Source organism: Delphinus delphis, chromosome 1 (assembly GCF_949987515.2).
Source record: "Delphinus delphis chromosome 1, mDelDel1.2, whole genome shotgun sequence".
Classification (NCBI taxonomy): Eukaryota; Metazoa; Chordata; class Mammalia; order Artiodactyla; family Delphinidae; genus Delphinus; species Delphinus delphis.
In genome coordinates, this window is record NC_082683.1 from 52,525,599 (window position 1) to 52,550,075 (window position 24,477).

General features: G+C 41.0%; 1 protein-coding gene across 7 annotated transcripts in view; it reads left to right on the forward strand.

The window, feature by feature from the left end:
* PATJ (PATJ crumbs cell polarity complex component) overlaps positions 1–24,477 on the forward strand; it is a 356,331-nt gene that overhangs the window by 275,186 nt on the left and 56,668 nt on the right. For all 7 annotated transcript variants that reach the window (XM_060022954.1, XM_060022983.1, XM_060023011.1 and 4 more), the window contains 3 exons: positions 9,021–9,095; positions 14,271–14,385; positions 17,468–17,601. In XM_060022954.1, coding sequence (XP_059878937.1) covers positions 9,021–9,095; positions 14,271–14,385; positions 17,468–17,601 — 324 coding nt within the window. The remainder of the gene's footprint in view (positions 1–9,020; positions 9,096–14,270; positions 14,386–17,467; positions 17,602–24,477) is intronic.

Sequence of the window (24,477 nt, forward strand, 5' to 3'; positions counted from 1 at the left end):
TGAATGTCAAAGTTGAAGAAGAGGCAGGGTGAGGCAAGGATTCTCGGATTACATCGTGGGTAGCTGGCTGACTGCCTGGTTGGTTGATGCCATTCACTGATAAAATAATGAGGAGGAAGGGAATTCCCCAGTGGTCCAATGGTTAGGACTTGGCGCTTTCACTGCTGCGGACCCGGGTTCAGTCCCTGGCCAGGGAACTAAGATCCCGCAAGCCACTTGGAGTGGCCAAAACAAAACAAAAAACAAACAAACAAAAAAAACAGGAGGAAAAGCAGATTTGTGGGGAAAGATGATTTGTTCCTTCTTGTCTACTGAGTTTTAGGTGTCTCTGGAAGAGAGGAAACTGTTATTTATTTATTTTATTTTATTTATTTATTTATTTTTTTGCGGTACGTGGTGCTCTCACTGTTGTGGCCTCTCCCGTTGCGGAGCACAGGCTCCGGACGCGCAGGCTCAGCGGCCATGGCTCACGGGCCCAGCCGCTTTGCGGCACGTGGGATCTTCCCGGACCGGGGCACGAAGCCACATCCCCTGCATCGGCAGGCGGACTCTCAACCACTGAGCCACCAGGGAAGCCTGAAACCGTTATTTAATGACTACTTATTAGGTACCTGTTCCTGTAGTAGGCACTTTAAAAGATTATCTTATTTATCCCAACAAAAACAGTAGTAGTAACAATAGTAATAATAATACCATCCACCATTTATCGAGCACTTATCATTTGTTAGGAACTGAACACAGTGTATTATCTCCATCCTCCCCATCGTGGAGCATTATTCCCTCCATTTGGCAGATGAGGGACCTGAGTATTCCAGTTGATGCACTTGCTCAAAGGCTTAGGGGCAGTAAGTGCCACAGTAAGGATTCAAAACCTTATGTTTGACTCATAACCTTACATGCCTGACTCGTGCCAGACTGCCTCTCCAAGAGGTATTTGGTATTAACCCATAAAGAAGCTGAAGTTTAGGAAGTCTAATTTGTCATAGAGCTTGTAACCTATAAGTAGAAAAACCAGGACATGACCACTGTCAGACACCAAAGTCCAAGCTTTCTTCTTTGTCCAGATAATACTAAAGAGTTATTAATTAGACCCATGTGGATCTGTGACGGTTCTCACTGGTCAGTGGGAAATATGAAAAATAATAACCATGTGGAGAGTTCTTCATAAAGCTAAGTTTATTCAATTTAAAAGACTGTCCTTTAAGAGTGTGTCCTACCTAACTTTTTAGTGTTAAAATGGCTCTTCCTACATGACATTGTGGTGGTAATATATGGTGATAGTTGTGGGGAGAGGACTCTAATAGGTTGACCCCTCTTAAATCACTGATATTTGACCATTTCTTGACTCATAAATTAGCAAATTCATATACTCCAACCTAATATTCCCTTGCTCTCAATTACCTGGCCAAAAAAAAAAGGTAACTCTATAACCTCAAAGTCCTTTTGAAAAATTTCTGGTCTTTGAAATCCCAAAGTCTAAGAAAAATCTATTTTGCTTCATGTTGTGATCCTGGAATCAGGAGTACTTTGGAAATGATTAGATGAAAGCAGGCAAAGACAGAGATTAATAAAGGCTGGCTGTGGTTTTATTTATTTATTTATTAAGTAATTTATTTATTTTTGGCTGTGTTGGGTCTTTGTTGCTGCGTGTGGGTTTTCTCTAGTTGCGGCGAGCGGGGGCTATTCTTTGTTGTCATGCGAGGGCTGCTCATTGCGGTGACTTCTCTTGTTGCGGAGCATGGACTCAGGTGAGCAGGCTTCAGTAGTTGCAGCACGCGGGCTCAGTAGTTGTGACACACGGGTTTAATTGCTCCACAGCATGTGGGATCTTCCCAGACCAGGGCTCAAATACATGTCCCCTGCATTGGCAGGTGGATTCTTAACCAATGCGCCACCAGGGAAGTCCCTGGCTGTGATTTTAAACCTGTTAACTGGGAGGCTGATACTGTCACTAATTTAAAAAAAGAGAGAGAAAAAAAAACATCTATGGGAGAAGATAATGAGTTCAGTGTAGAATTTTAAAGGAATAATATACCACATGACTTCTGATACAGGTTCAGTTTATCAATTTTGACTGCTGTGCTTGATTAAAAATTATTCCTAAGTGTTTTTAAAGTGCTGGGATCCAAGTTTGGGGAAAAAAATAGTTTAAAATGTGTTTCTGATGATTATAGGCTTCTTGTTAAGTCTTACATCCAGGCTGGAATTCTCAGGTGTAATATCCTGCTCTTTTTTTTTTTATTTATTTTTTCGGTACGCAGGCCTCACACTGCTGTGGCCTCTCCCGTTGCGGAGCACAGGCTCCGGACGCGCAGGCTCAGCGGCCATGGCTCACGGGCCCAGCCGCTCCGCGGCACGTGGGATCTTCCCGGACCGGGGCACGAACCCGTGTGCCCTGCATCGGCAGGCAGACTCTCAATCACTGCGCCACCAGGGAAGCCCTCCTGCTCATTTTTAAAACAAGGTCCTGAACTGTGTGCTTAAAATCCATTTTTATCCCCAGTTTGCTGTCCATCAAGAACTGTAGGATTTCTGGTTCAGCTACGGAAGCCGATGCCACTGTGTGAATATTATTTTCTATTTCAGATCCAATATGAAAATAGCATCTATAGCAGGAGTGTAGGCGTTCCCTACGGAAGAATGTATCTGAGTCAGCGCTGGCCTCTCTTTTGTGACAGTATGCACATTGCCAATGGCAGAGTTCAATTACATTGAAATATGTGCCATTTTTCACAGCTCATTGTACTTTATGTCTTGTATTTCTGAAAATCACTTGAGATTTGCCTACATGATAAATTTCCCTTTCCCAGTCATAAAAAAAGACAGTAGATCTACAGTCAAGTCTACTTCCTTCACAGAAGTCACGAGAGAAAAGCTTTTGGCTTTTCCTTCCATTCTCTTCCCCTCTGCATCATAATGAAGATAATATAGAGATGTGAGGGTAGCCAGTAAAGTAACCTCATGAACTCAAAGACAGCAGAAATACAGGTACACATTTTTAATACAAATTCACATCTTGGACGCCTGCTAGCTTTCTTTCACTCCCAACCAATTTAATGACCTGCCGTGGAGACTTGTTATTCAACTTGGAATTTCATCTTGCCTAGAAGGAAGCTGTTGCTTACCAGATAGTTCTAACTTGAGAAAGTAATCTTATAATTATTCAGCAAGCAGGATGGGCCCAGAGAAGCCCTTAGTTGTGACAGCTCAGAGCCCTGAACTCATACTTTCTTACCTATGTTTGGTGCCTCATGATCTGAATCCCAGAGCTTCTCAGAAATGTTACGATGTTCTTTGCATCTGTAAAGTTTTCACTTCTCTGGGCAGGGCTTATTTGCTGACATAATTTTAAGATCATATAACCTAAAACCTATGTTGATTATCTTATCTTTCAAAGAAAGCAGAAAATAAGTGACTTTATATTGAAGGCCTGTTATATCCCCAGCACTGTGCAAGCCACAGTGAGCATGACACATAAGTCTTCCCTTCAGAAAGCTTCCAGAACTGCTGAGAATAATGGCAGCTAACTCTGTCACTGCATTTACTATGTGCTCCAAAAGGCATCATTCTAAGTGTATTAATTCATATTTTATATGAGATCAAGCCTATTATTATCCTCATTTTATGGATTAGGAAACTGAGGCACAGAGACGCTCAACTAATAAGTGTCACAGCCTGGATTTGAATCTGACTTTAAATAAATGACTTAGTGTTGATGAGTACTGTTGAAGGGAAAGTAAAGATGCTGTGGGAGCTTTTGCTAATGTGATTTCACCTGATCCAGGTGGGTAGATGAGTGGGTAAGAATTAGGGTGGGGGCTTCCCTGGTGGCGCAGTGGTTGAGAGTCCGCCTGCCGATGCAGGGGACACGGGTTCGTGCCCCGGTCCGGGAGGATCCCACATGCCGCGGTGCGGCTGGGCCCGTGAGCCAAGGCCGCTGAGCCTGCAATGGGAGAGGCCACAGCAATGAGAGGCCCGCGTACCACACAAAAAAAAAAAGAATTAGGGTGGGACTGATCTAGGCAAAAGTTGTCCTTTGACTACTCTTAGGCTGAGCAGCTTTCTTTAGTTTGTTGTCTTGTACTCAGTTCACTTCATCTCTATTTACAGACTCAACTCCAGTGAGTTTGTTGTTCTGATCGTTTCTGGGCTCCACCTCATTTTAATCAGAAGTCTCTTGGTGGCAAGCGATAAAACCTCAACTTGATCTTATAGACAGAAGGGGAAATTCACTGATAGGCCACAGGTTCTTCTTACGTAATTGCAGGAAGGGACAGTCGGAACCAGAGACCTGGTGCTGGCAGAGGCGACTCTGCACATTTCTCTGACTCTCTTCTACTTCACACTGGCTTCCTCAGCACGGTATGAGCATGGCTGTCCATGGCTCCTAAGCCTCTCTGCCAGAAAGGGGCTGGCTCTCTGCCCTTGGGTCCACTTTGGAAAATCTATAGGATGTTCTTGTGCGGTTCGGGTGTCCACACTTTGACCAGTTACCGTGGCCAGACACAGAGACATGTTGAGTACCCAGCCTTGGGGCAGAAGTCAGCCAGCTTTGGTGATTGTAAGCTGGATATCAATCCATTATTATCTATTATAAAGAACATTCCCAGTGTTGCCTTTTATGTCCAGCCCTCTGAAGCTCCTTCTCTCGATCAGAGTAATTTGCCTGGCCCACCAAGCATTTTCTTTCAGGGGCTCATAGTGCTGCGCTGAGGATTATAACATAATGCACACAGAATGTGTCATATCAGTATGTTTCATGAAATGAGAAGATCTTTCCACACTCCTTCCTCAGTCTTCTAATTTAGAGGTCCCCTGTGCAAAGTCAATACCTTAAACTGTCCCAGAACCTCATCTTTGAAGGCACTAAGAGCTCCCTTGGAGCAATAGCTGAGAGATTAGTAAGTTCTAAATTTAATTGTAAACACGAAGGAAAGTGACTCACCCAAGGTTGCTGCAGTGTCAAGTGCCATGAATTTTGTTTTTCCTGCCCAGGCTCGAAATAAGCAGGCATGCCTTGTTCCGACTTGTTGAATCTAAAAATGGAATCATTATGTTGAGGCCAACTCCTGGGAATCTTGTATGAATTGTTGGGAGGAAGTGAGCCTTTCCCTGCCCCTGTGGTTTACCCCTCGGTTAAGGGCAGGGACTTTGGAACAAGATGTGTCTGTGTTAAGTTCTGGCCTGGCATATACTTTGTTTTGGTTTTTTTTTAAATTTTATTATAATTTTATTTATTTTTACTTTTGGCCGTGTTGGGTCTTCGTTGCTGCGTGTGGGCTTTCTCTAGTTGAGGCGAGCGGGGGCTACTCTTCATTGCGGTGCGCAGGCTTCTCATTGTGGTGGCTTCTCTTGTTGGGAGCATGGGCTCTAGGCACATGGGCTTCAGTAGTTGTGGCACACAGGCTCAATACTTGTGGCACATGGGCTCAGTACTTGTGGCTCACGGGCTCTAGAGTTCAGGCTCAGTAGTGTGGTGTACGGGCTTAGTTGCTCCATGGCATGTGGGATCTTCCCGGACCAGGGCTCAAACCCATGTCCCCTGCATTGGCAGGTGGATTCTTAACCACTGCGCCACCAGAGAAGCGCCCTGGCATATACTTTGGATTCTCTGTACCTCCGTTACTTCAACTCTAAAATGAGAATGATAGAAGTACCTAACACATAGGTCTGTAGTGTACATCGATATCTAAAATATGTAACCTGGGCTTCCCTGGTGGTGCAGTGGTTTGGAATCTGCCTGCCAATGCAGGGGATATGGGTTCGAGCCCTGGTCTGGGAAGGCCCCACATGCCGCGGAGCAACTAAGCCCATGTGCCACAACTACTGAAGCCCGCGCGTCTAGAGCCCATGCTCCGCAACAAGAGAAGCCACCGCAATGAGAAGACTGCGCACCGCAACGAAGAGTAGAGCCCGCTCGCTGCAACTAGAGAAAGCCCGCATGCAGCAATGAAGATCCAACGCAGCCAAAAATAAATAAATTTTTAAAAAAATCCCCAGAAAATTGGAAAAAAAAAAAATGTAACCTACCTGGCTTGGTAACTGGCAACCATGCTCCGTAAGTTCTAGCGATTGTTTTATCACCATCATGTACTGGCTCCGTCCCTTGGACCAGAGGTTTAAGGGTAATCAGTATAAGAGATGGGACATTGTGGTGGGCCAGATGCTTTTCAGAGCTCTGATTTCATCCTTCCACATTTTTGAGGACAAGATAAGAGAAAGGGAAGGAAATTAATACCTCTTGGGCACCTGCTCTCTGCCACATACCTTCACACATATATCATTCAGTTGTAGTTCAATATTTCCATAATTATTTCTCTAGTTTCTGTCTCACCAGATATGTACATGTCATAAGTGCAAGGCTCCATTAGTCTTTTCTCACAGCACAGAGCAGGTGCTCAGCAAGCGTATGTTGAACTCAACTTTGATGGCAACGCTTCATTCAGGTAGCGGTTACTGCGTTCTCACTGTTGGGAGAAATGAAGGTTTCTAAGCACTACTGCTGCTAGTAAGTAGTGGAACCAATCTGAACCCAGATTTTTCTCGCTGCTATTCCAGTGCTCTTTCTTTTCATTTACAAGTGCAAATGATGAGGACAAGTTCTACAATTAGTAGTACCCTGTGTCATATGCAAATTGGGTTTTAAAGTGTTTAGCTGGGGAAGTCAGCTCTTCTGTCACATTGCTGGTTAATCTGGTTTAAACAAAGGTAGAATTGCAGACCTCTGCAGTATCATTTTCAAATAGAGGCACTTTTTGCTCTTCCTAAGTCCATTTGATCCACACTAGAGGGAACAACACCAGTGGTTTCCGTTTATAAGGTAGTTTAGAGCTTATTCTGAAAATTCCCATGAGCACCATTTACTGACTTTCCCATGTCTTTCTTCTCTGTTTTCAGCTGTGATCCTTTAAAATAGAGGCCACAGGGTCACCTTCACTGTGTGCCCTTCCTTTCATGGCTGGCTCTGAAATCCATCCAGGTGCATTTAAGATTTAAGTTCCCGAACTTTGATTCATTTAGCACTAGCCCTTTATCAAGCTTATATTCTATTCTGCCATATGTTTAAGAAACAAATAAGACAAAATCAATGATATTAGTATATGAGAGACAAACACATAAGATTTTTAAATATATATAATGTTACAAAAAATAGCGATAAAATAAATTGGTCATGCTGTGAAGGGGCACCACCCAGGGGCTCAGGGAAGAATTAAGGGAAGAGGTAATTTTAAAATTCTTTTTATGTCACATAATCTGTTTAGGAGCAAAGTTAAAAAAAAGAAAAAGAAAAAGCTAGGAATGAGGGAGAGGAGTTCTAGGATCTTCCTTCCATATGGGGGAAATAAGAGAGAATCTAAATGAGAGATAGTTCTGGTCCTAAAAAATGTTACAAGTAAGCAGCTAGGGGTACTAACAGTCATCCAGGGATCCTAGGCTGTAGTCTCAGGACATTACGTGGTGGGGTTAAATCTCTCAGGTTAGAAACTAATAGGGAATTGAGGAGACAAAAATGAAATTATAACCTAATCTAGTAATAATGAATGGCTGGGCATAGTCTGATCATTATCTATTGTATTGTTGCAAATCTGATGGGAGCCTGTTGAAGAAAGAGTATATCAGGGCTTCCCTGGTGGAGCAGTGGTTAAGAATCTGCCTGTCAATGCAGGGGACACGAGTTCGAGCCCTGGTCCGGGAAGATCCCACATGCCACGGAGCAACTAAGCCCGTGCGCCACAACTACTGAAGCCCGCGCACCGCAACGAAGAGTAGCCCCTGCTCGCTGCAACTACAGAAAAGCCCGCGTGCAGTAGCAAAGACCCAATGCAGCCAAAAAAAAAAGAGTATATCAATATGCCCAGAAAAGAAACCAGGGTGGGGGTGGGAGTGGTGGTGTCAAATAGTACACCAGTGTTCCCCAAAGGAGAAAGTGTCCTGTGCAGGTAATTGTTTTCACCAACCCTATAGCAGAGTTAGGAACGTAGGTTTATCATAGGTTGATTTCATCTATCATCATTAGCATCTTTATTAAATACCTGCTATTTGCCAGGTACCATGCTTAGTGCTTTTCATGTATTGCTCCACTTAATCCTTTCAACATCCCTAGTGTATAACTGCTCTTATTTTTTTCCCATTTTATATACGAAGAAACTCAGGCTTGGAAAGGTCAGATAACCTGCTCAGGATTTCAGAGCTTTTAAGTTGAGGAGCTAGGGTCACAAACTCCTAACACTCTACTATACAAGTCACACCTTTCCTCTCACCTTGAGATAGATTACCTATCTGCAACTGTGTACTAGACCCTCTGCCTGGGTGTCTCTCAGACATTTACCAATGGCCAAGTAAACCCATCCTTTCTCCTATCCAGATCAGTCTCTCTCTGTGTTCCCTGCCTTGTCCAAGTAAAATGCATGAGTTCATGCCTTAGAGTAAACCATCATATAATAATTTCCCCTGTAAATTGCCTGTAAAAAAGGATGGGATATGGTGGAAGGCAGACAAGCGTTCTGGTCAATTTATCACTGTCATCATTTATTTCAACTAACTGTCCTTTAACTATGCATCAGTTTCACATGTGTTTTGATAGTTTGCGTCTCTCCTAAGTCTGAAGTCTGCACTTCTCCATGGAGTTCAGCCTAACTTTTATCTCCCAGTGTCTTTAGTGAGTGTACATTTTTGCCTCTAATTGGATATTTTAAGGGGAAAGAAATTCTAATATCAGGACTTGAACCCTGAAAGGGTTCAAGAAGAAAAAACTCTGGCTGAAATGACCATCAAAAGATATCTGATAGGCTTAAAGCCTGACAGACCTGAAAGGGCAAAAAAGCATTTGGAAATGACAAGCCTGTGTTCATTTCTGAGAGTTAGTCCAGGTGGATGAATAGAACTCTCCTGCCTGCTGTGTTGGTCATTTATGTAGTAGCTTCAAGCCCCATTAAATGGTGCTTGACTGCTGAATTTGGAGAGTACAGTTGAGCCTACAGTTGTAATACCGATAACTGGCTGTATCTTTTACATTTTAGGAAGACATCTCCCAAGTGGTTGGTCAAGGTGTGGTGGCAGGTCAGCAGAAGGCACTGGAATGTCCAACTGACAGCGTATGTAACTGACCCTTTATGTTTGCTCTACTCGGATGGTGTGTGTTATAAATGGGTTCCAGAAAAAAAGGAGATGGTTGCAATGAATTCTGATCCTTTATTACTTGGCAGGAAGTTAAGGTATGTCTTTCAACCTGAAGTCAACCCACAACTGTATCACCGATCCTGTGCAGGATGTGTGGAAATATCCTTTGTATGTCTTCCTGTACCAACACCCTAAGCAGGTGTTTAAAAGTGAGGCATCTCTGAAAACACACTTGCACCTAAATTCTGAGAGCCCCATGCCTTACATAATGTCATGAATAAAAATTTTAAGAAGGAGAGTTTGTAGTTTTATAGAATTATAAATGCAATAACAAGTGTTCCTTGTATTTATATAGTTTTTCTTCTTAAAAAACTATAAATTTCTATCTGTCAAATTTTTGTCCTATTTTTGCCGTTGAACTTTTTTTTGTGCTGCTAAAATTTATATTATTACTATATTAACTATTTTTATGTTTAAGGATCTATAGATTACTAGAGCTTACAGGAAATATATATTTCAAACATTGCCAAAGAAAATGCCTTTGTAATTAATTTCCAAAATTTACAAGCAGCTCATGCAGCTCAATAACAAAAAAACAAACAACCCAATCCAAAAATGGGCAGAAGACCTAAATAGACATTTCTCCAAAGAAGATATACAGACTGCCAACAGACACATGAAAGAATTCTCAACATCATTAATCATTAGAGAAATGCAAATCAAAACCACAATGAGATATCATCTCACACCAGTCAGAGTGGCCATCATCAAAAAATCTAGAAACAATAAATGCTAGAGAGGGTGTGGAGAAAAGGGAACACTCCTGCACTGCTTGTGGGAATGTGAATTGGTACAGCCACTATGGAGAACAGTATGGAGGTTCCTTAAAAAACTACAAATAGAACTACCATATGACCCAGCAATCCCACTACTGGGCATATACCCTGAGAAAACCATAATTCAAAGAGAGTCATGTACCAAAATGTTCATTGCAGCTCTATTTACAATAGCCCGGAGATGGAAGCAACCTAAGTGTCCATCATCGGATGAATGGATAACGAAGATGTGGCACATATATACAATGGAATATTACTCAGCCATAAAAAGAAACGAAATTGAGCTATTTGTAATGAGGTGGATAGACCTAGAGTCTGTCATACAGAGTGAAGTAAGTCAGAAAGAGAAAGACAAATACCATATGCTAACACATATATATGGAATTTAAGGGAAAAAAATGTCATGAAGAACCTAGGGGTAAGACAGGAATAAAGACACAGACCTACTAGAGAATGGACTTGAGGATATGGGGAGGTGGAAGGCTAAGCTGTGACAAAGTGAGAGAGAGGCATGGACATATATACACTACCAAACGTAAGGTAGATAGCTAGTGGGAAGTAGTCGCATAGCACAGGAATATCAGCTCGGTGCTTTGTGACCGCCTGGAGGGGTGGGATAGGGAGGGTGGGAGGGAGGGAGACGCAAGAGGGAAGAGATATGGGAACATATGTATATGTATGACTGATTCACTTTGTTATAAAGCAGAAACTAACACACCATTGTAAAGCAATTATACCCCAATAAAGATGTAAAAAAAAAAAAAGAAAATGCCTTTGTAAAGTATCCAAAATTATATGCTAAAAACCTAAATAAAAACAAGTAGGTGTAGAAAGAACCTTAAAAATAAGGTTCAACTGAAAACAATTCACTTCAACTGAAAGTTGTAAGCAATTTTTAAAAATTTAGAACCATATTTTTTTTACTTTATGTAATATATTTGCAAATAGTATTAATGTGCTAGTACTTTACATACTGCCACTTATCTCAAGACATATATCAAACATCTCTAAAATTTTATAACCATAGAATTTTAGAACTGGGGTGAATCCAAACATTCTCTGGCCTTTCTTTTCCCTGCTGAAAAGTGAGCACTTAAATATCTAACTCATTCTCCTTTCAGAAAGTGATTATTACCCTTTTCTATAGCTGCAGAAGAGAAATGACCCGGAGATCATTGGGCAACATCTGCAGTGAAGCTGTGTCAGCTCATCATAAACAACTTCCCAACCATTTGAGCTATGACAAAAGGAATGAGATTCCTTGTGGAAATGGAATTTTTCATCCCTGAAGGTTTTCAGTCAGAAGCTAGCTGATCATTTATTAATATGTTATCAAAGGACATAAAAACATTAGTAGAGGTATCACCACCAATTTACAGATGAGGACATTTAGGAGGTTGAGTGGCTTGCCTGTGATCACACAGCTAATTAGTAATAGAAAACTCAGTCTGTCTTCTTTTGAGTAGTGATTTTTTTTTTCTTACCATGAAGATCTGATGAAGTGTAGACTCTTTCCCCAGAAAAACACTGGTAAGTATAACTTTGATACAACCGCAGCGGTTTTATAGTTCCTGGAATTCCCTCTATAAATCTCTTAGAAACCCATTTATCTTGTGTTAAGAATCCATGATTTAACTAAAAAATAAGTTTCAACTTAAAAAAACAAACACCCCCCCCAAAAGAAAAACACACTTGACTGAGCTCCACACCCCTAGTGCCAATTTCTTTGGTCTAGAATGGGGGTTCCAGCATTCATAAATTTTAAAGGCTCCCTAGCAGTTTCTGTTATGAAGACAGGGTTGAGAACCCCTGGTTTACTTAGGCTGGATGACTTATAAAGTCCACTCCAACTCTGATGTTCAAATACAGTAAAATTCAACAGCAAATCCAAACTGTCTTCTTTTTAAAAAAAATTTTTTTTGAATTTTATTTTATTTACTTTTTTATACAGCAGGTTCTTATTAGTTATCTATTTTAATATTTATTTAATGTTTTTTTTTATACAGCAGGTTCTTATTAGTTATCCATTTTATACACATCAGTGTATACATGTCAATCCCAATTGCCCAATTCATCACATCACCACCCCCAACCCCTGCCGCTTTCCCCCCTTGGTGTCCATACGTTTGTTCTCTACATCTGTGTCTCAATTTCTGCCCTGCAAACTGGTTCATCTGTACCATTTTTCTAGGTTCCACATATATGCGTTAATATATGACATTTGTTTTTCTCTTTCTGACTTACTTCATTCAGTATGATAGTCTCTAGATCCATCCACGTCTTTACAAATGACCCAATTAAACAAAATTTTTTTACATAATTTTTAAAGGTTACAGTCCACAAATCCAAGTTTTCTAATCTTTCATACTTGGTAGTTTGGTTTTATGTCAATGGATGAGTCGTGGGAGCTATGTTCCTCCATCACCACATCTACCAACAAGTGGTCTGCCTCTAAACATATGTTTGTTTCACTTGGTTTCTATGGACTACTCCCGTATTTTTTCAACCCATATCTATTAGAAACCTACCTAGTATGCACAATGAAATGGATGCTACATGAACTGGGAAATAAAGATGAGCAACAAACATTCTCTGCTGTTAATAAAAGTCATGATGTAGTGATGACTGTCTCTTGTGCTTTTCTGTTTTAAAATTCACACCATTTTTCATAAAAGAGCTCTGTAGCTGGCATCTAGCTTTATTATCAATTTTCTTTCTTGAGATTATACAAAGGAAAGGTGACATAAGTACTGTGAGTTAAGATTATGTTCAGTTGCTGCAAGAAGTTTCTCTTTTACCTAACGGTGTGGCTGTGATCAGTTTGAGGATGACATGGTATCTCCATGGTGTCACGGACCCAAGCACCTCTTATCTGATTACTGTACCATTATTTGATTACTCTACCATCCTCAAACTGTAGCATCCATTTTTTTGGTCTAAGACTGCTGCTCCAGTTATTACCACTGCATCCACATTTCGTGTAAAGAAGGGGAAGGCAAGATTGTTCTCCTTAAGAAAATGACCTGAAAATTGTACAGTTCATGTTTGTTTACATACCATTGATCATAGACTAGTCTGTGGTCATGTCTGGCTTCAAGGAGGCTGGGAAGTGTGGTCTTTAGAGTAATTGGATATTTAGGTGGTTCCATTGTTCAGTTTTCTCGTAGTAACCCCTAGTTTGTCATTGTTTCACTTTCTTCTTTTTAAAATCACTGAAAATATATATTCAAAAAAGTCTTTTTAAATAAGTGAACGGTCATTATTAAATGATGGTGATAGAAAAACTGCAGAGAAAAAAAAAGAACATCAGTAGAATCATAACCTAGCAACTGTTTGATAAACACTTTAAACTTGCAACATTCTTCAAATGCCGACTTTTAGTCCTACTTCTTCCTCTAATTAGCTGTATCATTTCAGATGTCACTTGACGTTTGTGTCTTGGTTTCTTTATCTGTATCTTCCAGCTGGGGATGGGTTTCCTGGCTAACTACAGATCCAGAAGGCAGGCCAGGTCACTACCTATATTTCTTAACTGCCTGTTAAGCAAGCATGGAGTCCTTTTGGTTTTTCTTAGTTTTCTAATACTAATATTCATTAGAGATATTATCAACAAAAATTCAGAATTACAAGTTAATTTTCCAAAGCTTGCACAGCAAAGGTCTCTGTACCTTCAATGAATTACAGATTTATTTCCTACTCTGAGTTTCCATGTCTTCAGTTTTTCTCTCTGCATTCATTCATTCATTCATCAAACATTTATTGAGGCCCTACTATGTTCCAGGCACTGGGAATCAAAGGTGAATAAGCATTCTTTTAGGTGAATTGAAGTGTAATGATGTACCTGGGTTTGTTGTCTCTTCCTAACCCTAATGCTCAATTAACCTACCTCAGGCATCTTTGACTATGTTAATATGTCCAGGAAAGTTGGGCAGTGTCATGTGCTGAGAACATCTGCAGCACAGATGTTTTTCACTAAGCACAGCACAGATATACAGACTTCACACTGATTTCATCATGTAAAAATGCTTCCTGGCCCCAGCTTCATACACAAACCACAAAGATAGCTTCTATCCTTCTTCCCTTCCTTGATCCATCCTTCACCGAAGCATTTTAGATATAAAGTTAAATAGGGAAGCATGGGGAATGGGACAAAAATCATCCTAACTTCCCCATGCCACCTCTCCAACTCCAAATTTTCAAGAGGCATTATTGGAGTGCACCATTGTTTTGGTAACAATACACCAATTTTAAAGTCTTCTCCTCTTGTTACCTTTCTCCTCTCTGACATTCATCTAATTTTCCTTTCTTTTGTAGGCCGACAGCCAAATGAAACAGCAAAAATATTCAACGAAAGTCTCCTTCAGTTCACAAGAGATCCCTTTAGCACCATCTTCATACCATTCAGCAGATGCAGACTTCACAGGCTATGGTATGAGTCTTTCTCTGAGCAGAATTGAATCCACTCATCAAACCTTAGAAAAAGAAGGGATTGTGATGTCCTGAAGAGAGCACTGGACCAAGAGTCAGGAAGCCTGGCTGGCATCCCTGCTCTACTTCCTGGGCTTTGGGACTTGGGCAGGTCACTTTACTTCCAAAATCATTTTTTCTCATCTCCACTAGTGGGATTGCCTATTACTTATTGAATATAAAAGTAGTAGCACAAAAAAGGCCCTCAGTTAATGCTACTTGAATCTGAGTCTTGCAGATTATTCTCTAGTCTCTCCAAAATATTGTGTTTAGTTTATGAGTAATGTCTCTTAAAAATCACATTGAACCAAATTGTAGCCTTGTCGATGTAAGCTATTTAAAGACTTGATTTTCAGTGCTTAAAGAAATTGATAATCACTTTCTCTCTTTGAATTCCTGGATTGAATTATGCTGACTAATGGTTGAAAATAGACCTTCAAAATGAATAATGAGTATTTCCATTTTGCTTTTATGCAATGTAAGTCAGTTTTAAAAGAAGGACTATTTAAAACACATGCTCACCAATGGTAAAGCATAACCCTGCATGAATTTAGCAGACCTGACACCTTTATGGTATCTGCATTTTACATATTTTTTCATGAATATTAACTCATAAAAAATTTATGAGCAGGTATTATTCTAAAGCACTAGATTTTTTACTAAAATACTTGATGGATGTGGTCAGCAGACTATGACCCCTGGGTCACAGTTGGCCCACCATCTGTTTTTATATGGTCTGCAAGCTAAAAATGGTTTTCACATTTTTAAAAGGTTGAAAAAAATCAAAAGAATGTTTCATGAAAATTATATGAAATTCAGACTTCAGTGTCCATAAATAAAATTTTATTGGAATACTCATTTGTTTAGGTATTGTCTACGGCTGCTTTCACACCATAAGGGTAGAGTTGAGTAGCGGCACCAGAGCCTCTATGGCCTGTAAAGTTCCAGATATTTACCGTGTGGCCTCTTACCAAAAAAGTTTGACGACTCCAATGTAGACCAATTGAGTTTTGATAATATATATCCCATATCTTTACCTCTATAGCAGAAAGTAATCATCCCACAATTTAATCTGTGGAAGTTGTATTCATTCAGCCATGCACTTACCAAACATTGATTGGGGGCTTGGTAGGGGTCAGGCTTTGGGCCGGATTCTATGAGAGAAATAAATACCAAGACTGACTCAGGACTGGCTATAGGGTAGCCAGAGGCAGAAGCAGAGGAGGGAAAGAAATGCCTCCTCCAGTATCTCTTACTATGTTTTCTCTCCTCACTCAAGAGACTAAGCTAGTGATTTACACAAGGAGTATAAACTATTTAAAGCATCCACGAAACTATGACACTGTCATACATTGTTTTTATTGGAAATTAGTGAACAATGTAGCATGAAATACGTATGTTGCCAAAAGATCTCGAGTCAAATTAGGTTTACGATTTACTAGCCTTCTGATATGGCCTTTTTAAATTGTTGCGAGGTTGTGTCGTTGTTACACAAGAGGCCATTCGATTAATAAATTCCACGTGGTCAGGAGCGGTACCTGTATGAAAGCCACACAGTGCCAGTCCCTGGGCTGGGCACCTCAGGCACATTGTTTCTTTAATTCCTCAGACAGCCTCCTGGATAATGATTACGTGCATTTTTCTGATGACGAATGATCCTCAGCTGCACCCACTATTAATTTCCTTCTTGGGAACTCACATCCACTTCTGTACCACCCCGAAACTTGTGCCCTTTGGTCCTGAAGACAGTGATTATCGCTGAGTCAGAGCAGAGCCCTCACAGGTTTATTTAGGGCCTGTGTTCTTTTGTTTTCTACCGAGTGTCAGCAAACTTCTTCTGTGAGGCGTCAAGGAGTAAATATAAGGCTTGCGGGCCACGTGGTCTCTCTGTTGCAGCTACTCAGCTCTGCTGTTAGCAGCCGTAGACTAGATGTAAATGAATTAGCAGGGCTGTGTTCCAGTAAAACTTTATTTAGAGACATTAAAATTTAAATTTCATATAATTTTCACATGTGTTGAAATGTTATCTTTCCTTGGATTTTTGTTTTTCAACCTTCTGAAATAAAAACCATTCTTGATCCTCGGGCCATAGTGTGCTGGCCCCAACTTGTACAGAGGTCTGTGGATCTCAGCTTAGCCCCTGTGCACTAGCAGCAGCTGACCAGCAGATGGGGCCCTTTATTATCAGACCTTTACCAAATTATATCACTGTGTAAGAATCAGTACTCATGATGATCAAGACCAGTTATCAAAAAAGATGACGTTCTCTAGAAAATATTATTTGTATAAGAGTCTCTTGAAACTCACATTTTGAATGTTTGGATTTTTCAGTGGGCTAGGTTTGACTGAAGATGCATATGTGTTAATATTTTTTTCCCCCAGTTTTTAGAAAATCCCAGTCTAAAACAATGATTTTTAAAAGTAAAACAGCAATAACTCTTTTCACAAGCTTTTCAGTTAGGGACCCGGCAATTAATTCTACAGTGTTGTGTTTATAACACTTTTTTTTTTTACTATGTATATTTATATTGGGGGATCATTTTTAGGTGATGTTATTTTCAGTTGTGCCATACTTCATTGATTAGATACTTTATACATTTTAATTCATATGATATGCTCTAATTGAAAGTACTTAAGCACTATTTCTTAATTAGTATTTTATAACTGTAGCTCAGCATTTATACCAGTCTTTATTCTCATTATAACATCTACCTATATGTACTTAATCATTTAATCAACTTCAATTTTTCCATACCAGTTTTCATGGTATGTATTAAGATTTTAAAAATTTCAAGTATAACTAAAATGGTTGATCGTGTGGGTTGGTGGTAGCTATTGTTTTCATCTCAAAAGTGTCATAGGACCGTCATGTTTCATCCCCGGGTGAATGGGCAGTAGTGACCCAGCTTTTCACTTCATGGTGCTTGGGAGGAAAAGAGTGAAATGATAAACACACGTAAACGCCGCACTCCCCGGGCAGTGAGTGTGCAAGCTGAGCTGCATCTCCTACTTGCCAGTCATTCTTGTGTTCACTCCTTCTTCAGGTGGTTTCCATGCTCCTATGTCAGTGGACCCTGCCACGTGTCCCATTGTTCCTGGCCAGGAAATGATTATAGAAATATCCAAGGGGCGTTCAGGGCTTGGTCTCAGCATTGTGGGAGGAAAAGACACACCCTTGGTAAGTTTCTAGAAGTGAACTATATCCACTGGCACAGAGTTAGATGCTGAGCCTTATTATGGCCTTGGGTCACTTCTGTGGAAGACTTCGCTTTTTCGTAGTACGTAAGTATATGAACTATTGTTATTATGATCATTATCATCATTATTATATAGTGGACTGCTACATAAAAGTGTACATCACTTACTCCACTCCCAAAATTTAGGCTTGGCTTTATTTTATTTATTTATTGCGGTACGCGGGCCTCTCACTGTTGTGGCCTCTCCCGTTGCGGAGCACAGGCTCCGGATGCGCAGGCTCAGCGGCCATGGCTCACGGGCCCAGCCGCTCCGCGGCATGTGGGATCTTCCCGGACCGGGTCACGAACCCGTGTCCCCTGCATCGGCAGACAGACTCCCAACCACTGCGCCACCAGGGAAGCCCGGCTTGGCTTCATTTTGACCATGTTCACGTCTACTGGTAATTTTTTTTAATTGGTCTAGAACGTTAATTTTTACTTGAATTATGGATCTTTGATTATTCAGTATTTTGATTGTCACTGATCAACAGTGCCATTAAAGTGTAAAAGTTCCTGGGTTTTGATTTACAAAAATGTGATTAATCAGTGTGCATGTATTACTTGAATAAGTAATACATGCACATTATTCAAAGTTAAACTGACACAGAGGATATAAAGTGAATGGTAAATCTCCCTCCTATCTCCTTTTGCCCTAGCCTTGCCCTTCAACCCCACCCCCGATCCCAACCAGGGCCTCCCCCTAGAGACAACCACTCTTACTAATGAATATGCCTTTAAATGAACATTTTGGTATTTCTTTTGCTCATTTTATTTGATAAGAAGTAAATTATATATTTACAGTTAAAACAAGTATAGTATCAAAATAATTCTTTCCATTTTTGACAGAAATATGTTTCTGTGTTAGTACTGTTGGAGGGGGCAGGGAATCCTGTTCTATTCTTCTGTAATGAATATTAGTCCTCTAAGGCACTAGGCAACTCAAGAACAGCATAGGCTGCAGAAACCAGGGTCTTACCGCCTTCTACATGTTTCCTTGTCATGTTCCCCCTCTCTCCCGCTATCCGGACTGATCTAGAGAAGCCTATGTTTAGTTTGACCCTACTAGTGAGCCACCTGAACCTGAATGTGCGCAGAGGCTGGTGTTTATTTATTAAAGGATTTTATTTCCTTCAGCTCAATTAAAGTATTGTTAAACCTTTTCTCCAGGGTTCAGAATAATTTATTTCCTGAATTACTCCGCCTTGGCCTGTGCAGGCAGGAACTGCTGTGTGTAGCGTCCAGCGTGCACTGTGACGTTTTCATCAGGTTGGGTGGAATTGGGAACACCTGGAGTCAGCCAGCTCAGCCAGTTTTAGCTCCCAGCCCTTTCATGGGTCTTTGGCTCCTTAAGGTCCCAGAACGTTTCTACTTTGTTTGTTGTCTGGCTTGGAATGCTCTCTGTTCAGCTTTTGTCATTGAGGAAAGGGGCAAACTCTTCCTTAGAAGCTTCCCTTCAAGTGATTTGGTCTAGGTTATATTTTCAAATTGTGCTTTTAATAATGCCTTCTAATTATATGTGATCTGGCCTTTGAACAGTTCATAGAATCACTTCAGCCATCCAGCAAGCTCCTACTGTACCAGGAGGTAATATACCACCAGTAGAGGACCAGACCAGTGTTACCCAGACCCACATGCATCCCAGCCTCTTAGACTCTCTCACCTCCCCTCAAACTGCTCTCTTCTTGCACCACCTACCCGCCCATCAAGATTCTGTACCTCCTCCAGCCCCCGCCCCACATCTTCCCTTGCTTCTCCAGCCTCCATGATCTCTCCTCAGCTGATCTGGGAGCTGATGGCTGACCATCCCTCTCCTTTAGCTCTCAGCCATACTTCCTCTCTACCATTCCCAGCTGGGGCAGGTTCCTTAACCTCTCAATTTCCTGATCTATTAAAGGGGACTGTAATACCTTGTAGAGTTACCAAGAGGATCAAAGAGATGACCTTAGCCTGGTGCCTAGTACATGGTAAGCAACTGCACAAGACATGTACCTTCTCCAAGCCTCAGTTTCCACATATACTAAGTAAGCCCAATAATCCCAAGTCACTGGGTTGTGGTGAGGATCAGAGACTTTGTAAACAGTAGAAGATTTTCTGTATATACATATATATCATTGTTCTACGAAGGCCATCGGGGTAGTTTTCAGAGACTGCTGGTTGACCTTGAACATTAGAGATGTCTGCCTCCCATAGCCTGTTGCCTCGTTTTCCCAAAGAGATGTTCTTGAATAGTAAATAAATTGAATTTGTATAAAGTTCTGTTTGAAATGAACCAGAGAAATTACGCTTTAAGGAAATTCTTCAGTGAATTCTTTCATAAAGAAAAAGTCACCCCCTGATTTATTTGTTGTAAATATACGTCCCTTAATAACTGGTTAAAATAAGAGAGCATTAGATTTCCCAGAGGGAATTGAAAGACTTCAATCAGCATGTCTGGCCTAGCTGAATGAGTTTGTTGGCTGATTTTTTTTTTTTTCCTTTCGTTGTTATCGATTTGATTTTTGCTTTGTGTGGGTTGGTTAGATATGCCTTGTCTGCTCTTGGGTCTTTAATACTGTGTACATTTGTGCTGCTGGCCACCAGCTTGAGGGCTTCCACTGCTTGACATCACCTTCTGCATCCTGCATGAGAGGCTGTTTGAGAAATACCATGCTCTGCTTCTCTTGCTACCATGAGACAGCCAAAAAAAATTCTTTAAGAGCGTCTTGAGATTCATAATATATGGTTCTGCCTTTTGAGACTGCAAATCCCATTGTCCTTGGAAGCACCACTTAAAAATGAGAAATGAGACACAGCTTTTATTTCCTAACCTCAGGTACCTCATCAAAAGCTGTAAGTTAGACTCACAATATATAGGCATGATATTTTGGTGAGGCTGAACAGGAGGTGGGTGGAAGGTGCTTTAACAAATAAAACCATTGTTTACCACAGTGAGGGTCTTTCTTTTTTCCTTTTCCCCCCGCCTGGCTCCAAATTCTGATATGGGACACATAGCCTAATTGACACTCCAGGTCACTTGATCCAATCAGGTCCTGGGAGTGCATCCAGCCAGCAGGAAGTTAGCAAACAAAGATGAGAGCATATTAAAGGAAATCGTGGACAGTGTTGAGATCCACTGACAGAAGCACCTTTGCACTTGCTTATTTGCATCCTGATATGCATCCTTATTTTAGCTCTGGTGCTGGGAAAGAGCACATTCTAAGGGCTGGTGATCCTTCTTAAGCATTTGCCCCAAACCACCCCCCCTTTCCCCACGCCCAGTTAGGGTTTCTGTGCCCTCTTTGTTGTGTGTCCAACAGACATTTTTTTGCCATCTTTAAAGGAATTAAGCCTCTGGGACTTGGTCTTGACACCACATAAGTTCTATCTGCTATAAGTAGTTTCTCTGGATCCAAGACAGGTGGTTTCTGAGATCACAGAGGGAGATCTCACTTAGCATCTCATTGTATTTGCACCCAGTCATCTAAAATAGACCTCTTAAAATACCAAGGTAATGCTGAGGGTGACTCCCTTGGGAAGGTTGAGGAGCACACCTGGACCCAATCCTCAGTGACAACCTTTTCTTCTGTTGTTTAACTAGATTTAATTAATACAGGCTAATTTTTATGTGTTTCTTATAAGCAGGTGTCTTAGTCTGTTCAGGCTGCTGTAACAAAATACCACAGACTGAGTGGCTTACAAACAACAGAAATTTATTTCTCACAGTTCCGGAGGCTGGAAGTCCAAGATCAGGGTGCCAGCATGGTCGGATGAAGGCCCTCTTCTGGGTTGCAGGTTTTTTGTATCCTTCCATGGTGAAAGGAGCAAGGGAGCTCTGCAAGGGGGCCTCTTTTCTTTTTTGCGTTTTTTTTTTTTTTTTTTTTTTTTTTGGTGATACGCGGGCCTCTCACTGCTGTGGCCTCTCCCGTTGCGGAGCACAGGCTCTGGACGCGCAGGGTCAGCGGCCATGGCTCACGGGCCCAGCCACTCCGCTGCATGTGGGATCTTCCCGGACCAGGGCACGAACCCGTGTCCCCTGCATCGGCAGGCGGACCCTCAACCACTGCGCCACCAGGGAAGCCCAGGGGGCCTCTTTTATAAGGGAACTCATCCCATTCATGAAAGCTTTGCCCTCATGACCTTATCACCTCTCAAAGACCCTGCCTCCTTTGAGCAGGGGCACTAGGATTTCAACAATTGCATTTAAGGGAGGCACGCAGCCAGGAAACCAGATAAGGCACATTACATAAAAGAGATCGTGTATTAATTAATATTTTTAAAATTTCCTTCCATCCATCTATCTAGCCATCTTTTCATCCTGTCTCCCTCCGCCCCCTTTTTGGTCTTGGAGAGGTAATTTGCATGAAATCCTGTGGCTCAGAAGACTTGGCATATTCTGCCAAATGGAAGACCATGGACTCTTACCTCTTATGATGCTTGCATCATATTTCTTACACCTGTCCTGGAATCCCTCAGTGCCCCCTTCTCAGAAATGTTTGCTTACTGATTAGAAGTTTTATTTGCAGTGTCCTCAGAAGAACTAAAATACAGCTCTCCAGTGTCATTTATGGGGGTTATTTTAGTATCAGTCTTGGGAATTCTAGAGAAGAGAAAGAAAAACTTAAATGTTTTATTTAAGCATATTGGCAGACTTGAACTGTTCTTGGGATTGAGCAAATGAAGTGAAGAAAGAATGAGGAGAGTTGCTCCAGAACCCTCACTCTGCATTTTCCTTTCTCTGAGTACCATTGTCAAAGGTCCCAGACTATAGACAGTGTTTCTATTAAACCTAACAGGCAGCATAGCAGAGTAATGATGCTGATTCTGCAGTATCAGAATCCCAGATCTTTAACTGTGGTGGGACCTTGGACAAGAGACTTAACCCTTCTGAGTTAAATCTGCTTCTTCCTTTGTAAAACAGTGGTGATGACCACCAAATCTACCTCTTAAGGTTGGAAGGTTGGCATGGAGATTAATTAAGATAAAGAATATTAAGGACTTTTCTCAGTGCCTGTCTACACTGAGTTCAGTTATTATTAATTATCGTTAAACATTCGTCTTAAAGTAGATCCTTTGCTCCCTTCATCTGTGTGTCTTTAGTATGTTTCCTGCATATTGAGAAACATGACTCTGTTTCTAGATAATTAGCCATTTGTTTTTCAGCATCAAACTTTTAAAAAGTGATGCAGGTACTGTTCTTAATACATAATTGATAAACATCATCTCATTTAACCTTCACAACAATCCTATAGGAGAAGTAGTAGCATTATCCCCATTTTATAAGTGAGGAAACCGAGACACAGGTAAGCGAGGTAACTTCTCCAAGGACACAGTACTAGTAGTTGGTCCGGTTGGAGTTTAATTAGACAGTCTGACTCAAAAGCCACACTGTTGGGACCCCTTTTCTAGCACTACCACTCTGTGTCGTCAACCTGCACCTGGGAAAGGGAGTTATCCATCTCACCCACCAGACCCTAAGCTTCTTGAGAACAGACCTGTTTATTTTGTGTCTTTGGTACCCCATATAGAGCCTTGCACACTTAAAAATATGACTCTAACCAGCCTCGTTGTACTCACTCTGAATTCCAGCCATGCCAGCCTTTTGCAGTTCCTTTAATGAGCCTTGTTCCCACCTGATGCAAGGCTTTGGCACATGCCGTTAGATCTGTCTGGGGTGCTTCTCTGACCGGTTTTAGCTATAGCTAGAGTATTCTGTTCATTTCTGGGCATAACTATGTGGTTGACAAGAACATTGTTGGAACCACGTTATCTCAGGAAGAATTGAACAGACTGGAAAAAGGAAGACAATGACTTTCTGCAAGCATGTAAGGTTATCTTCTTGTGGATGAAGGATGAGAACAATTCAGGTGCTCCCAAGGTGCCCAGTGAAAAACAGGTTTCACATTATTTTAAGGAAGAACTTCCTAAACATCAGCTGAGCAAAGATGGCATGAACTGCCTGGGGATAGTGAGTGCCCCATCTCAGGAAATATTTTGACAAAGGCAGGCAGCCACTCTGCAAGGATATTATTATTATTAGACTTTGCTTTTTAATCAAGGAGCAACATTTACATTTATAAATCTCTTTTGCAAAATGATAGCATAAGAAAATTCATTCTCCTCCCACCCCCTTTGCCTTCCTATCTCACAAATTTCTTAAAACTTCAAAGTCCTGAGTTTTTTAAACTAGACAATAAGGCATAATTATTGTTCTGTTGTTTTGTTTTAGGGAAGCTATTAATTGTTATCACTTTGGGAAAGGAAAGTTCATAAATATAAGTCCTAGTTGCTATACTGGTATTCTTCTGGGTCCGGAGACAAGCTTATCTCTTTGCAAGAGGAATACAGTTAGACTTAGGGCAATTGTTTTATCTTTATATTCTTGGTACCATCCTGTTGTAAATGAGGTCAGTGGATTCCCTGGATAGATTGTAAAATTTAGATATTCGTAGTATTAAAAAGGCCTGGGAATGTCATATTCAGAATCTTGTCATTTCTCTCCAAGTTGCACACCTGTAACTTTTTCACCACCTGATTTAGTACCAGTTGAATTCATTCTTATTAAACAGAAGTTCTCTAGGGCAGGTCCATTAGCAAGAAGCATCAAGATAGAAGGACTCTCCCATTTGGACACTATGTGGCGAAGTTCTTCCATCTAGAAATTGACGTAAAGAATATCTGTCCTTTAGCTATAACCATGTGTCAGGTTCTGAGGTGACCTGATTTAACACTTCACCATGCTGCATACCATTGTCTAGCTGTTACAGCTTCTGACCATTTAACTGTAGGACTGTGGCAACTTAAAGCACTAGATATTTTTTAAAGTAAGCAAACTAGAAAAC